This window comes from Numida meleagris, chromosome 1 (genome assembly GCF_002078875.1).
Source record: "Numida meleagris isolate 19003 breed g44 Domestic line chromosome 1, NumMel1.0, whole genome shotgun sequence".
Taxonomy (NCBI): Eukaryota; Metazoa; Chordata; class Aves; order Galliformes; family Numididae; genus Numida; species Numida meleagris.
The window spans coordinates 174,062,100-174,078,464 of record NC_034409.1 but is presented as its reverse complement, the minus strand read 5'-3'; the positions used below and the strand labels follow the sequence as shown (position 1 = coordinate 174,078,464).

At 42.4% G+C, this 16,365-nt stretch overlaps 2 protein-coding genes and 1 long non-coding RNA gene across 5 annotated transcripts in view; 2 read left to right on the top strand and 1 right to left on the bottom strand.

The window, feature by feature from the left end:
* On the top strand, nucleotides 1–4,120 carry GTF3A (general transcription factor IIIA; the record flags this gene model as incomplete). Its single annotated transcript, XM_021405671.1, has 8 exons — nucleotides 1–155; nucleotides 489–585; nucleotides 768–856; nucleotides 1,456–1,529; nucleotides 2,765–2,848; nucleotides 3,236–3,465; nucleotides 3,540–3,593; nucleotides 3,834–4,120. Coding segments are annotated over 8 exons (945 nt in total), but the record flags the coding sequence as incomplete, so codon positions are not given.
* On the bottom strand, nucleotides 4,037–9,635 carry MTIF3 (mitochondrial translational initiation factor 3). 2 transcript variants are annotated; one of them, XM_021378815.1, is made up of 4 exons: nucleotides 9,506–9,635; nucleotides 6,427–6,890; nucleotides 5,050–5,195; nucleotides 4,037–4,321 (listed from the first exon to the last, which is right to left on the bottom strand). In XM_021378815.1, exons 2-4 carry the CDS (start codon nucleotides 6,887–6,889, stop codon nucleotides 4,112–4,114), a joined length of 819 nt encoding a protein of 272 aa, XP_021234490.1. In that variant the 5' UTR covers nucleotide 6,890; nucleotides 9,506–9,635; the 3' UTR covers nucleotides 4,037–4,111. The 2 variants fall into 2 exon arrangements, with proteins under 2 accessions (XP_021234490.1, XP_021234498.1); XM_021378823.1 differs by lacking the exon at nucleotides 9,506–9,635 and adding an exon at nucleotides 7,908–8,517.
* Nucleotides 9,173–16,365, top strand: part of LOC110388984 — a 31,909-nt gene continuing 24,716 nt past the window's right edge. For both annotated transcript variants that reach the window (XR_002433031.1, XR_002433032.1), the window contains exon 1: nucleotides 9,173–9,220. This is a non-coding gene — a long non-coding RNA (uncharacterized LOC110388984). The remainder of the gene's footprint in view (nucleotides 9,221–16,365) is intronic.

Sequence of the window (16,365 nt, the reverse complement as noted above, 5' to 3'; positions counted from 1 at the left end):
GGGGGCGGCCCGGGGGTCGCGGCCGCCGCCTGTGAGCCGCCCTCTCTCTTTCAGAGGCCGTACGTCTGCCAGCACGAGGGCTGCGGGAAGGGCTTCACCAGGGACTGCCACCGCGCCCGGCACTTCCTCACGCACTCCGGGGAAAGGCCCTTTGCGTAAGGCCCGGCCTCGGCCGTCTCCGGCGTTGCCCCGGCGGGAGCGGGCAGGGCTGCCCCTGCAGGGCGCGATTCGTAACGGGGGCCGGCCGGCTGCTGCCACGGGGCGGCCGCTGGAATCCCCGCGTGCTTGGCTGCAGTTCCTCCCTCACGTGTTTTCCGGTGGCTTTCGATAGGAACTTCACCCCTGGCTTTTCGTGTCTTTAAAACAACTTCTTGTATTGGGGTTGTGAGCGTGGCTATCTCCGTTATCCTCTTGCCCGGTGATGGGGGTATCTGCTTAGCGTGCAAAGCGTTTGGGAGTGACAGGAAGAAAACTTGCTTCGTTTGCAGGTGCACAGCTGAGGGATGCAATCAGAAGTTTGGAACAAAATCAAACTTAAAGAGACACATTCAGCGCAAGCATGAAAATCAGCACAAACTGTATTCGGTGAGTTGTGACCCTTGGGGCTACAGCATGAAGCCAAACAAGCTCCTCTTGCGGTACCTAGGGAGATACCTGCACTTGGTATGCAGAATTTGCATGAGTTCCTGTGGCTGGGATTTCAGCCAACGCGTGTGGACTGGGCTGTTGTTGTTTGGCCTCTGATGGTAACTTGATTTCCTGAACAGTGCAACTTTGAAGGCTGTGACAAGTCTTTCAGGAAACATCAACAACTGAAAGTTCACCTGTGTCAGCACACCAATGAACCACCCTTCAAGTAGGTGCACAATTTTACTGACGAGCTTTAACAATTTAAACACTGCAGTTGAAAACACACGCCTTCTCTCAGCCTTCTCATTGATGGGGTATTTAAAACCTGAAAATAAACTTGCACTGAAATCGTCGTGGTTGCCAGTACACTTGTGCTAGTTCTCTGCTTTCCCAGCACACTGTTGAGCAGCAGTCATGGTGCACTGTAACTTCAGCTCTCCAAGCATTTTTCCTCATATTTATTGCAAGTTCATGGGAAAATCAAACAAACCAGCTCTGAATTTACACAGCCTGAAACGTGAGCATAAGTGCTCGCATGGCTGCTCTAGCTGCCAGAGTTGTGCAAGCCACTAGAAGCTTCCACCTTCTGTGTGCTTGGACAGCTCCCTGTGTAGGAAGGCTATGAAGTCTGATTCTTGAGCTAAAATGTAACTTGCTGTAATGGGAAGCAGTACGGAATTTACTTTTACAAGGGATGAAGCAGAGCAAATCTCTGGGCAAGGGGAGGCCTGGGTTGTTTTGCCCTCTTTAATTGTGTGTGACTTGACTCGAACAAAAGCTATGCGTGTGCAATGAGAGAAATTAAACCAGTATACTTTTACATAGATGTGATCACAAAGGATGTGGAAAGAATTTTTCTACTCCAAGTAGGCTAAAGCGGCACAAGAAGATACATAAAGGTAATACGGTTTTTATTTTTGCTTCCGTTGTGTTCTAGCAAAGGCAAAAGGACTCTGTCTGATGTGGATGGTGTGTCGGGATGTGTGACAGACGTGAGGTTCTGAGCCTAGTGATCCAGACAGATGAAGCAAGATACCAGTTCTGAGTTGCCATCTGGGTTACAATTTCAGGGCATTCCATCATTCAAGTTACAATGTATTTATTTCCGGCAGGCTGAACCCAGCTCAGTTCCCTGAGTCCTTCCCCACTTCCAAAGTGCTTCCTTGTTAATAATCTATCTTCTGAAGAGGAGATCAGCTAATGGTTAAGGCACTAGGCTAGATGTCTGCAAGTTAAGACTAACTGCCAGTTCTGCTGCACATTTCTTACATAACGTTGGCAAAACCACACAAGCTTGCATCTTTAATGTTCTCACGTGAAAGGTATTTATGTAGAATTGTCAGGAGGTGGTCATGTAGGTGTTTGAGCTTATCCTGCTACACTGCTATCCCTTCTTTTAGTACTCTTTGACAGCTCACTTTGTTGTTTTTGCTTTGTTTTGAACTAGCACTGGAAAGCAAGGAAACCTGGGGCTAGGAAGAGTATCCCAAAAGCTATGGCTCAGACTGTGGTCCTTTCTTAAGACTTGCTTATAGTTCTTTGATCTTTCCAGTCTTGGTATTTAAATAGCATTAGCTTTCTGTGGTTCATTTAAAAGTCATCTGGTCTGCTTGATAAAACAGTAGTCTCTTTAGGCTTGGGAATATCACTGTATAGTCAAGTTCTTCTCTTTTAAAATATGTAATACAAATATTTATATAGAAATACATTATTATGGTTATATATTTGACTGAAAGTGCATGGTTGGTGGGAAGTAAGTTTTACTTAAGACACAGGGAGGTAGAGTTCCATAAAGCCATTTAGGTTGGAAAGGTCATCTGGTACAAATCTGCTTTGTTAGACCAGGCTGCTCAGGGCCCCATGCTGTCAGCTTTTGAATGTCTCCAGGGGCAAGGATATCACAGCCTCTCAAGACAACTCTTGTCGGTGATAAAAAGGCTTCTTGATAAAACGTATTAACAATTTCTCATCTTCTAACTTGTGTCTGTTGATTTTTGTCCTACTGTGTAGCATGGGGAGGAAGATGAGGAATACTTACCTCTAATTTTGAAACACTGAAAATGGAATTCACCCTTGTAAAATTAGACTGTTTGCCAGAACATTTGTGACTGTATACATCTGTTGTCTCTAACAGGCTATGCGTGCAAGAAAGAAAACTGCTCATATATTGGAAAAACTTGGACTGAACTTCTGAAACATAATAAAGAAAGCCATACAGGTAAACTTAATACTTATTAGCAAGCAACAAGTAACAAAATGCGTATTTGAAGAGTAGTCCTTGCTGAACTCGCCACCTTGTCATTGTGCCTAGACAAATTGTTTACTAGCACTTAATGGTAAAATAGCTGTCACTCTGGCTAGACCTCTGATCGATGAAAATGTTACTCAGTATACTATGATTTGTGATCCAGTTAATGAATAATTGCATAATGTAGGATTTTGGATCTGGATAATTCACATTCTCTTCTAGTCTCTGAGTTCCCTACCCTTCATGCGAGTTTTCACAATCTTCTAGAGGACTGCTAGGGCTTAATTCTGAGCTCCTGCAAGAAGCTGTTAACTTACACTCTTCCTCTCTTTCCCTCTCTCTCCTTCCCCCACTCAGAGCCAATTGTTTGTACAGAGTGTTCTAAAACATTTAAACGCAAAGATTACCTCAAGCAGCATAAAAAAACACATGCTGCGGAGAGGGAAGTCTGCCGATGCCCAAGAGAAGGATGTGACAGAACTTACACAACTCTGTTTAACCTTCAAAGCCATATCCTCTCTTTTCATGAGGAGCTGAAACCATTCTCTTGTGATCATCCAGGCTGTGGAAAAGTATTTGCAATGAAGGTATGTATTTTTACACTGTCCTAATCTGAGCTGCATAATCTGAAATAACATTTTTTTCTTCTTTGTAACTGTAGCAGAGCCTAGCAAGGCATGCAGTTCACCATGATCCTGAAAAGAGAAAGCTAAAAGTAAGTCATACTCTTGAAGTCCTCCTCTGTGAGCTGACAGAATACGGTTGAGAGGGTTAGTATTAAGTGTTTTAGAATGTGGAAAAGTAGGAAAACAGGCCAGCTATCTACTAATTTGGGAGATTTTTTTTTCTGCAGTTCTTGTAAATAACGTAGTGCTGGCCTTTTCACAGTGTTTTCTCCCCCTCCATTATTATTCCATACACGTGAAGTTGCTAATTCTGTACTTATTTCTGCCAGGCAAAGCGTTCTCGTCCTAAGAGGAGCTTAGCCTCTCGTCTGAGTGGGTACATTCCCCCTAAACCACAGCCAGGAAAAGATGTGGTTGTAACAGAATGCAAGACAACGGATCGGCCCATGGAGAATGAAATACCAACTGTTGAAATTCTGACTCTGCAGTAAAAGTTAACTGCAAATTTCCTTCATGGAATGACCAGAGCAAAGCCCAGCAAAAAAACCTTTATTTTATAGTCCTTTTTTTTTTTAAATAATATCGTTTTTACCTCCTTATAAAGTCTTTAATGCAACTCACTTGACTTTGGCTCTTCATTTTCGTCTTTCTTTACTGTACTGTTTTTCTGTTTTTCCATCTTCTGGTATGCTTTCAACTCTTTGTCAGACATGTGTCTCAAAATGCACGTAGCTGTTCCTTCCTTAATAGCTTTTGGCTTGGAAAGGTAAGTGGCTTTGTCAGACACAGTCTCCAAAATCTGATCAAAAAGCGTGAACTGCAAAGAAGAAAAAAAAAAGGATAAAATGCACAACCATGGTTAGAAAAATATTTCAGGCTGTTTTGCTAGTTTTGGTTTGTGCACTTCAGCTTGTCTTTTCCAAACCACTTATTCTTTATTCTTCAAAGCAGGTTTAGGAAAGTCATCAGGATTAAGCCATTTCCTAATATTTAGGCTAAATTACTAATTCATCCTGTTTTGGTTTTTTAAAGAAAAACACATCTGTGCACATGACAAGACACGAAGCCCTGCTGTACTAAGTTGACACTGGCTCCCTAACATCTTTATAAATATTTACTTTGCCAGTTTCAAAACACGATTCCAATAGTTTTCAATACAGCAGTGTTTTCAGAAGAACAGATCAGTTATTTAAGTTATCCAGCTAAAACATAAAAATATTTAATAAACCTTCCTGCAAAATAGCTCGGCTGACTTAAGGTATAGATGGGACAATTCTACCAGCCCAGTCAATAAGGTGGTGCTGTAAAGAAGCAGGAACTGTCCGCGCTCTGTTGTGAAGGCCACTGTTCTACCTGCATTCTTAACAAAGCGCAGTACTTGGATTGTCTCTATGGGACTGCAGCGTTTGAACAGATGAAGCGACTGCTAATCTCATGACATTCACTCACATAAACACTAAATGATGCATTAAAATCAGAAGATAGAACAGTATGGGAGAAGTTAACAGAAATACACCTATTTCATGGGATTGACCACCCACTCACCATGTCCGTATTGCTGTCTTTTGCCTGTCGGATAGTCACTTTCACGTGGTATTTCTTTTCAATCCAGTGCATTATCTGTTTAGACTTGGTCTCCAAGTCATTCTTGGCAATAGCTGAAGAAAAGGATAACTCCTTCTGAACCAGCACTGTTCAAAACAGAACTAAGATTGTGTTGGCATAGCATGTGACAAACCTGTATTATCTGCTCTCTTTCAACAGCCTCTGGTGCTGTGCTTAACTCCCTTTCCCCCATGTCGCTTTCTCATACGCCTGTGAGCATCCCAGCCTCTCTGCCAGCACTGACCACTCTCACCTTAGAAGGGGTAATTGGTATCTCAGTCACTGCTCAAACGGGGAGATGGACTGCGTGTTTAGAGCACACGGGGAAGTCTTTTCAGGTTCAGAATGCTTCAAGTTTTTTGTTTTCACTGCAGTTTTGTTCGTACCACCCACAACGCACGTCTAACAAACAGGTAAACAATGGATCTGAACTTGACACTTAGTGTGGAAACTGCTACATTTTGCACATAACGTAGCTGAATGTGAAAGCTTTACAAATAATTATCTATTCATCTCAAGCCTGTTTTCTTGCACAGTAAAATATCCATCTGGAAATACAGTACCTCGTAATACATTTCAACAAGATAAGCTCTCTTCCTCCATAAGAATTCTCTAAATTAGGCACCAAGTGCATAATCTTTTTGTAGTCTCTGGAACAGAAAAACTCACTACCACAATAGTGCTCTCTAAAATGAGAACTCTGCCCAAAGCACAGATACCTTCCTTAGCCTGAGGCCAATAAACAAGGTCAGATGTCTTCTAAAACATTCTTGCCAAACTCAATTTGTTAAAGTGCTGGGGCAGATTGGCTTAAGAAAAAAAGCCTGCAAAGTGTTCAATATTGAAAAAGCCTGTTCTGCTCTCTAAAAGAAAGGGCTCCAGGCTTTTTCCTCCTAGTGGCAGGCTATGAAGAGAAAGTTTCACAACCACGGTTCATGATCACTGGTGACAAGTTTGTGTCTCTGCTACACAGAGTTGTAAAAACTGTCATTTATGCCTTAGTAGAAGAAGAGAATTTCAGAGAGCCTTACAGAACCAGAGTCTAGCTGTATTAACTTAAATAAAAATAGCTTTAAAAAAAAAAATGCCAGCAGATGCCAAAGTAGTAAATCCTGAGAAGGCAACAGTAGGCTTCCCTGGAGAAGACTAAACTAATCCAAAATTTTATTTTCACCAGTGCAAATCCCTCATAGCATGGACTGCAGTGACGTTGCAGGATTTACACAAATGCAAGTAAGAGGATTTAATCCGCTGAAACCACTTTTAATACAGCATTTTTCAAAGTGCTCAGTGTTGTAACATTAACAATGTACGTACCTGTTTTTGAGCTCGCTTTTTCTTTCTCTGCACGCTTCAGCTTCTCTTCGTGAATCTGCTGCCCAGTCATTAGTCTGTACACAGGAGGCTCTGCATTCTCGCGAAGCAGAACCAGTTTCAGGTCATGCTCATCCATCAGTCTGAGTGCCTCTGCTCGGTGCATATCTCCTAAGCTCTCTCCATCCTGGTTGATTACGTGCAAAATCCGATACGGAATTCTTCGCCCAACACTTCCAAATGCCGCTTTCCTTTTTGGATCTTTGTGAGATTTTTCAGCTGTACAAAATGGCTGAGTAAATACAAACGCATTTGTCTTTCTAGGATCGGGTACCACTATCCAGAATGGAGGAAAAACTCCCTTCTGTGTTGTCTGTGACAGGAGAGTACCACAGAATCTTTTTGCATATTTAGTCTCATTTCTGGTCGCTTGACAGAGAAGTTTCATCAAACAAAAGGAAGTCATTCTGAGAAACAGGGAAAAATTAAAAAACAAGTCATCTCCAACTCTCAGATTCTTCTAGTTAGGATGATCACAAAGACCCAGTTCTGGTTCAGTAAACCTCAACCCTTAAAACCACTCTTTGAAAAAGACGCAGTGTTATTCTACAAAACGAGCAATCAACAGGAGCTTTGCAGTAACAAAGAGGGCTTTAAGCCAGAGAGAAAATCTGACAGTGAAAGAAAACATATAGAGTTGATGTTATCTGCAGTATTTTAACATTTGAGCCTGAATTCCTTTAGAGACTCCAAAACTTCTAGCTCATTTCTCCTCACACAAGTATCTACTCTGGCACAGTGGTTAAAAGGGAGAAAGCGCTGTCAAATAAAAGGACATGTTGCACTTTTAAAGCCATGTATTTTCAGTGCAGATTTATTTTTTCACAAAATACATGACACCAAGGCTTCTTTTGGCTGCTGCCGCTCTTCTTTGGGAAGCATTTGGTTTAAGCCACGTTGCTTCAGATTCGCCTCAGTCACACAGCGAATGAAGCGGTGATCTGTGCAATGCCCATCAACAGCCATCCCAACATCTGCCAAGTTCTGTAAGCTTTAACCATACAGTACAAGACTACCATGCACAATCTTCACCATGGCACAGGACAAAGCGAACATTACTGTACTTGGCAGTATGTTTTATCGCAGCACTGGAAACTCTTCCTAGGATACATGCAACTTTCTTCTCATTGCACTGACCCCAGATGGTGTGTCTCTCTCAGACAAGTTTTCCAATTATCATTTCATCCAAGTAATCCAGATGGTTTCTTGGTTTTATATGGATGAAGCACCAGCATTATTTCTATAACCGAAATGCAAAAAGGGCTTGCTGTCTCTAAACTTGAATTCCACATTCAGCAATGCCCCAAAGTTGAAACGATGCCTTAATTATAAACCTATTTTCATCAGGCATTTAAAGTATTTATGGACTTTTTCAATTTTAGACAAACATCAAATTTAGGGTGGCATAATCATAATGAGCTGACCTGATTTTTTTCCAGTTGTCAAAATGATTAAGACTTCTTACATTCGGCTGTACACCTATGCAGCACGAATTGTTTGGAAAGTGCAGTTTAAGGCAGACATTTCACCAGACCATCTGGTAAAAATACTGATCATGAGATTTTTTCCTCAAATGTTGGCAAAAGTTTGCAGAAAAAGAAGACAAAAAATAAAGGCACCAGTAAGACTTTTCTGCAATACATGGAACAGAAAACAAGCAATGCCTGACCATTCCTCTCATTTAGTTACAGACTTCAGCAATCACATGTGTTTTAGCAGCTGCCAAACTACAGTATAAACAGTGCACCCTCAGTAAGTTTGCACATGACACCAAGCTGTGTGGTGTGGTCAGCACACCAAGGGATGAGATGCCATCCAGAGAGACATAGACAGGCTCAAGCACTGGACTCAGGAGAATTTCATGAGGTTCAATAAATCCAAGTGCAACCTCCCGCTATCAGTACAAGCTGGGGGATGTAAGGATGGAGCACTCCCCCAACAAAAAGGGCTTGAGGGTACTGGTGGATGGCAAGCTGGACGTGAGCAGCTATGTGCCCTCACAGCCCAGAAAGCCAGCTGTATCCTGGGCTGCATCCAAAGCAGCGTGGCCAGCAGGGCAAGGGAGGTGATCCTGCCCCTCTGCTCTGTGCTGGTGAGGCCTCACCTGGAGTACTGCGTCCAGATGTGGAGTCCTCAGTACAGGAGAAACATGGAGCTGTTGGAGCACGTCCAGAGGAGGGCCACAAAAATGATCCAAGGAATAGAACACCTCTCCTATGAGAACAGGCTGAGAGAGCTGGGGCTGTTCAGCCTGGAGAAGAGAAGGCTCCAGGGAGACCTGAAAGCGGCCTTTCAGTATCTAAAGGGGGTCTGTAAAAAAGAAGGCTACAGACCTTTTAACAGGGTGTGTTGGGATAGGACAAGTGGCAATGGTTTCAAACGAAAAGAGGGGAGATTTAGATTGGATATAAGGAAAAAGTTATTTATGATAAGGGTGGTGTGGCACTGGCACAGGTTGCCCAGAGAAGTGGTGGACGCTCCATCCCTAGAGACACTCAAGGTCAGGCTGGATGAGGCTCTGGGCAACCTGATGGAGCTGTAGGTGTCCCGCTTCATTGCAGGGGACTTAGAGCAGGTGACCTTTAAAAGTCCCTTCCAACTCAAATGATTCTGTGATTCGGTGTGACCTCACAGCATGCCCACTCCCTGCCATGGGCTGGCTGCCCAGGGCCCCATCCAGCCTGGCCTCGAGCACCTGCAGGGTTGGGGCACCCACAGCCTCACCGCTCTCTGAGTGGTAAGACTTCCCCTTTAATCTAACCCAGACCTCTCCTCTTTCAGTCTAAAGCCGTTCTCCTCTGTGCTGTCAGCGCAGGCCCCTTCAGGCGCTGGAAGCCCGCTGTCAGCCCCCGCTGCTAATACAGCCGTGCGGGCCGGCAGGCCGTGCTCCGGTGTCACGGTGGTGCATCACAAAAACACCAAAATTCCGTTTAGCTCAGCGGAACCCGGCTCTAGAGGAACACCTCCGCCGCCCTCCCCCGGTGCCCGCCGCGCTCCGCAGCGCCCCGCACGCCGCCCTTACCTGCCCCAGCCCACCGGGAGGGTGCGGCCTCGCCTCCCTTCCTCTTCCTCCCCCTCCCCTTCCTCTTCCTCCCCCGCCCGGCGCCGTCAGGCTGCGCGCGCACCCGCCGGTGGTGTGGGTGTCCTTTGAGGTGTTCCGAAAGGGAGAGCTCGCGTTCCTGCTCTCTGTTCTTTCTTTAATTCTCTTACGTTTAAACTTTGTTTCACTTTCTAGTTAAATTTGGTGCGCCAAGACATGGCGTGGCCTTCTCGTGCTGCTCGTTCTCAGTTAACTCGATTTTTCTGGGGGCTCGTTGTACTCTTTCTCCTTTGTCTCGCGTCCAGGGGCTGTGTTTAATACAGTGCTGTCGCAGTCAGAACTGTGGTCTTAGTTATCCGAAAGACCCGATCATAATAAATGCATCCAGTGATAAATTTCTTCTTTTTTTTCTCTGATGCACATCATTCTCTACCCACTCCTGGCAATATTCTGTCATTTATGGTTTTTCTCTTTTTAAATCTGCGCCTGCTTCCATGCAACATTTTGTTTCTCGAGCTGGTTAGCAAAGTCTCTGTTTTCTTTTGTGCCAAATCGAGGCCTGTTCTGCCAGTCCATGTGCCAACATGTAGATAATTCAGAGCATTTAAAGGGCGTGTCTGTGAAAAGGAGCAGGGATGGCGGCGGGGGGGTTGCTTGTCCTCGGAGTCACAGAGCCATACGAGTTGGAAGGGACCACCTAGTCTGACCCCCTGCTAAAGCAGGTTCCCTGCTGGAGGTTGCACAGAGAAGTGTCCAGATGGGTTTGAATTTCTCCAGAGGAGATGTCCACTACCACTTGACTCCCATCTTTTAGATATTTACAAGCATTGATAAGATCCCTCTCAATCCTCTCTTCTCCAGGCTGAACTGCTCCAGGTCTCTCAGCCTTTCCTCATACAGGAAATGCTCCAAGCCACTAGTTGTTGTGGCTCTCTCCAGCATTTCCCTGAGCAGCAGAGACCTGAGGGTGTGGGTGTTACCTACATACTCAGGATGGTACTGGGAAGCTTCCTCCATGTTCATAGCCCAACGCTGGGGGTCTACAGGTTCAGCTGTCCCTGAGGAGGTAGGTGCTGGTTCTGATCGCTCTGTTGGACTGGGTCTGTTCCTGTAGTTAGCAGAGAGCGAGGATGCCCCTGGATGGGTGACACAGTGCTCCCCTGCTCCTGAGCTGGGGCTCTGATTCCCAACATCTAGTCCAAAATATTTCAAGTGCCAAACAAGATCCTCAGGAATTTGCTATTGATACCAGTGGGCTAATGCAGCACAGGGGACTCTTGGCCAAAGAACTAAGACTTTATCACATAACTCAGATAAAAACTCCCTTGTGTTGAGCTGAGCATTGCCACATGCTGCAGAACACACTGGAGTTAATGAGTACTTAAAGTATACAGATATTCGGAGTGAGCCGCAGGTACAGATTCCTGGTTCCACAATAGCTCGCTTATTCTCTTTACATCCCCAGCTTTTGAAAGCTGCTTAATACACACGCTTCTCTATTCTAACAAGGTAGCAAAAAATTAAAGCAACCCCAGAAATTCTGTTGGGTGGTAAGAATGGTCACTGCTAGCAGAGCCCTGCATGGAATGTAATAGCCAAAGAGCTGAAGTTTTGTTTGCTTCCAGGAGTCTGCCTCTGTTCTGTGAATTAAAACAATTCTTTTGAAGATGCATGCCGTCATTAAATTGCTTGGTCTGATTTAAAGAACCCAGGCAAGTGACTGATTTTCGTCCCTGAAAAGCGAGGCTGGCTGAATTTATTAAAATGGTAATCATAAAGCCAGTCCATGGGTCCCTGTGGCGAGGCACAATTAAAGTTAAAACTTCCCAGTGCGGTAAGTTTTTTAAATGCCTGGTTTTACATCTTGACTGTAGGGAGAGGAGTTTCCACTGTACATCTAAGACATTGTTCAGCAGCCTTTGCAAGTTGCTGGGTTCAGCTGCGAAGATTTTAAAAGCTGCTTTTGTTGGCAGCCTAGGACACATCCGTGACCTTATTAAAGTGGAAGTGAAAGCTCTCCCTTTTTTTTTTTTTTTTTTTGCAACAGTAAATCTACTAATTTTACAGTCAGTTGAACAGCAATAGATTAATTTGTTTAAAGTCTGCATTCACAAAGAAAATGTGAACTTCGCTGCCTTGAATACCCGAAACTACAGTGCGATATTTAAAGGGCAGAAACTATTACAACTTGCCCTAGAATGGTCCAAGCAGTTCCCTGTCACCTGCTTCTCAGCACAGGTGCTGACCTCCCCGTCTATTCTATCCCTCCTGACAGCCTAGCAGCGAGGCTGCCTCTTTGTGTGCAACAGAGAGCGCTTTTCCAAACGCTGGGCCAGTTTTCTTCAGCAACCACAGGAAGCAGAATAAAGAAGAGGTTAAGGGCCACCGCCAGGGTCAGAATGGGTTAAATTTAGTTAACATCAGAGGTTATAGCTTTTAACAAGAGCATGAAGGAAACTTATTCGAAGATGCAATTTGTTTCTTCTTTGTCAACCATTATTTTTTTTTTACTCTATTGATAGTGACAGCTTAACAAAGTTTTTATATGCCGGGGTTTTCATCCTTTAGAGGATAAAGGACTGTGATGCAAAAAAGAGATGCAGGTGGAAGACTTTATAAAGCCTCCATGATTTTCAAATTGAGGGTTGAAAGTAGGCTCCCTGCGTGGCTAAGTCAAAAATAATTTGTAAATGTTAAAAAAAATGCATGTTATGGACAGAGGAGCTGCTTTTTTTTTTGCCTTCAGCGTTTCTTGCCAAGAGTAGTGCCTTATCGGACGCATTACAATTGGACTGGTTTTGTATGTATTTTTTTCCAAGATAATCCTTTTTTTTTCATTTCCCTCTAAAGATAATCAAAGTCAAATGCCCCTTACATCAGCCTTGATAATCAAGACTTTTTAGCGTAGAGCACATCATGCTAGTTGTTGTTTTTTTCTCCCAATTTATTAAATGAGCAAAAGCTACAAAATGTACTTGTTTGGTAGATCCTCTGGAAAGTCCTTCTTCGTCTTCTTGGAATGCACAGAGGAGGAAAGTTTGAATCTTTCTGAAAACTACTCAAGAAAAAATAAAATTAAAAAAAGAATACATTCAGGAGGATTTTTCTCATGTTTATACACAGTAGCTTATCTTCTGCCAATGGGTCTTCAAAATCAATTCATACGATTACTATGGTTTACTATTGTTTTATCCTGGTACATAGTAAAGAACTGAGATCTGAAAACAGAATTTGATTAACTCTGATTAGAATTCATAAGTGCAAATTATGCGCTTTTCTAATATTTCTTTTTTCTTTTTAATGTGTATTTTCTAAAGGGAAAAATAAGTTTATGGAATTGTTGTGCCTGCCTATCTATCTGTCTTACTACACATTTGCTCTTGGATGCTTCTGTCCAGTTTGGTGAAGAGATGATGGCCCCTCAAAGCTCTGGTATTCTTATAATAATAGCTGTAAATACACATTTCTAAAAAAAAAAAAAAAAACAGTTGTGAAAATTGTTAATTAAACAGAGGAAAGACCCTCAAATGAATATCTTGTTCTGTCAAGAGATTTTGTCCAGTTGACCAGGCAGTGTGTGTATGGGTTGGCCTGTTATCCCACACAACTTCACAGTGCCATCGAGTGGTTGTTGTTGGAGGGCACAAATTCAGATTTGCACTGGGTTTTTGGCTGTATGGCTGAAAGCTGACTGCTCTCTAGGGGAGTAGGTTAGTGCTCTGAGATGCATGTAAGCAGTTTGACAGTTCTGGGATGATTCTTTCTGAAATCAGTATGAATTTTATTTGTCGGTGTAGACTAAATTCTGGAGAAAGTCTGTTTGGTTCACAGATAAAAGTATTCACACTGGCATGACACCTGTTGGAGGCTTTCGGTCCCAAAGCAAGAGTTCAGAGGAATGGTATAGACCCGTAGATACACACTTGACCAGAAAAGGAATAGGGAAAAACCAGCCAACCAAAGAAGAAAAGATGCGGCTCTCAGCAACCCAGACAAACTGGACTGGAAATTCATTACAAGATCTCTCACTTACTATTCTGCTCATGAGCTGCAGCCAAAACTTAGCTGTGAGTAGAATAAGAACATCTTTTTTAAAAATGTAAAATTGCCATTTGTTTCCTTCTGGGCTGCTCTTATAGGCTTTAAAGCTATAATTTCAGAAGTTGCACAAAGGCAGACATCAAACAGCATGGGCTGCAGGGAAGCTTTGGGAGAAGAGGTACAAAGTAAGTTACGTGGATGGAAGCTGCAGACCCACCAGAGCAAGGTTATTTGTTCGTTACAATTCACTGAACGTGGCTTTTTTCAAATGATGGAGCAGCAGGAAGAAGAGTTAGTGTGATCCAAGCTGCCCTGATCCACATGGCCTAAATTTCACCGACATCCTTTGCTTGTGTTTGTGTAGGCTGGGTGATTCTTGGCTTGGGAGGGAGGAAATGTGAGGTATGGTTGCAGTGCTGCTACTGTGCCCTGTGAACTCGGATAAATAATTTCATCTCCGTGCTACTCTCATATTTTGCCCACTTAGACAGAACCTGTTTGTTGCAGAGTCTTACCTGAATTCTATGTTTGGGCCATGCCTACCGCAAGGGAGCTGTGCTCTCAGGTGCTGCTATAATCTTAATGAACAGTAAAGAAATACTTTGCCAGGGCTCTCTTTTTATCTCAGAGCTGGCAGCCTTAATAAAATAAAGTACTTCAAAAGATTGAGAGCTCTTGCCTACTGATCAATTGCTTGCTTTTTGTGTAGCATCTTTAATGTGGGAAAGTACCAATTATGATACCTAAGTTGCTAGAAAAGAGTTATTTTTAGTATTTTATGCTTTTTTGAATTATTGGTAACATTTTTTTTCTTCTTGTAATCTTGGTGGCAGCTTCATTTCTTCACTGTGTGTAATTTTTTGTCAAACCGAATTATAAAACAATACTCCTCTTTATATCTTACCCAATTTGGTATTTTTTCTTTAACTTTGCATTTTCATGTAGGTGCAGTTCATGTGTCCAAAATTAGGGTTGAAGCTTCCTCCTGAATTAATTATTCAGTACCCAAGAAATCTACTCCATCGTAGTAGATCTGTACTCCATTCATAACGTTGAGGGTTACTGGCTCTGTCCATTGTCTCCGCAAAATTGGGTATGTGCTCTAAGTTCAGCCACCACTGTAGATACTCCTCTCCTGGAACAAAGATGCCAACATATTTTAAAAAATAATAAAAAATTACTATACCCTAGGAAAAAATAAGTTGACATCCTTCATCAACAAAGGATTCATACCATTGCGTACCTTTCCTTGAAGCTCCTTCCCTTCCAACCAGAATTCAGACTGCATTCTTTCAGGAGATATATATAGGGAAAACTCATCATCCAGAGTTTTGCATTTCACCCATTCCTACAATTCTCTCTTTTGTCTTTGTATCAGATTTATCCTCAGCAAGCATAGACAACAAACTTCTCACAGCTAGGACAAATTTCAGCATCCCATGTAAAATGGCTGGTCCCAGATTTCGTGCTTTGGTAACTTCCAGACCCTATGGTGTGCTGTTAACATTTTGTTGTTTAATTCTCATCAGTCCTTCCTTCATGTGGTTATAGACAGAAGTTTTTGTCTCCAGGAGGAACCGCTGTATGAGAGAATTTACTACTTTGTGACAGAAGCGTAGAATCACAGCTTAATGCAGGCTGGGACTTCAGGGGGGTCCTCTATTCCAATGGCATATCCAGAATTTTACATTATGACCTCAACTTGTTTGGAAAATAATTTTTCTTTTTCTTTCTTTCTTTCTTTCTTTCCTTCTTTCTTTCTTTCCTTCTTTCTTTCTTTCCTTCTTTCTTTCTTTCCTTCTTTCTTTTTCTTTTTTTCTGTGAATAGCTTCAGGAATCAGCAGGACTTGAAATATTTTCAGGTTCTGCTCCTCTGCATTCTAATGCAGGATGGGGCCTTTGTTTATACCTTTTCTGAGAAGCAATTACATTGCTACAGTTCAGTGTATTTGAAATTCAAAGAAATTTCTGTACTTGAGTGGCAGTTTGAGAATTTATTTGTTAGTAATTTTAAAACAGTTTAATTGTGTTGAGACATCTTTACATTCTGAGTAGTTTCTGTATGTACTTGGATTCATGTCAGTGATATTTACATGGCATCAGACCACGAGTTATTTACATAAATTAAACACGGATGCTGGAGCTACAAGGAATGAATCATAGTTGTTTTTATAAACAGCAGCAGGAGGTAATGGTTTTGATGGGAAATTCAGAAACTAGCTCTGCATGAACACATAGAATTCCACTCAGAAATGAATTATTCCCATATTCACTGTGATCTGGTAACTCACAAGCATATATAGTATTGGAGAGACTAAAGAGAGTTTATTTGTACTGTAAAGTCTGAGGTGTATTCATTCTATATAATTTTGTCAAACAAAAAGTGTTCTGCAAAATGTTCTAATGAGAATTTCACTAAATATTATTGAACACAACATGAACTTAAAAAATCTTAATTTACTAACCTGCAACTTTCGTGCCTGATCCTACCAAGGAAAAGAGTGGGCATGCCTGGAGGAACTGAAGCTTCTCTTTTGTCTATTTATTTACAAGGAAGTAGAGCAACAGAGTTGAAATAATGTTTTTAACATCCCAACCTCATACTTACTCATTTGAACCAGTATGTTTCAACATGCTGTTGGAAAAGACAAGTTATTGTTAGCTGTTTTGTGCAAAAACAAAATGGAAAAAAATGCAGTATCTTCTATTAAAAGGCCAAAAAAGGGAGAAAAAAAAAGTAGGCCCAAACATAGGCCAGCTAATGCTTTGTTTAGTGGTTATTTTTTCCATTAGCTCACGCT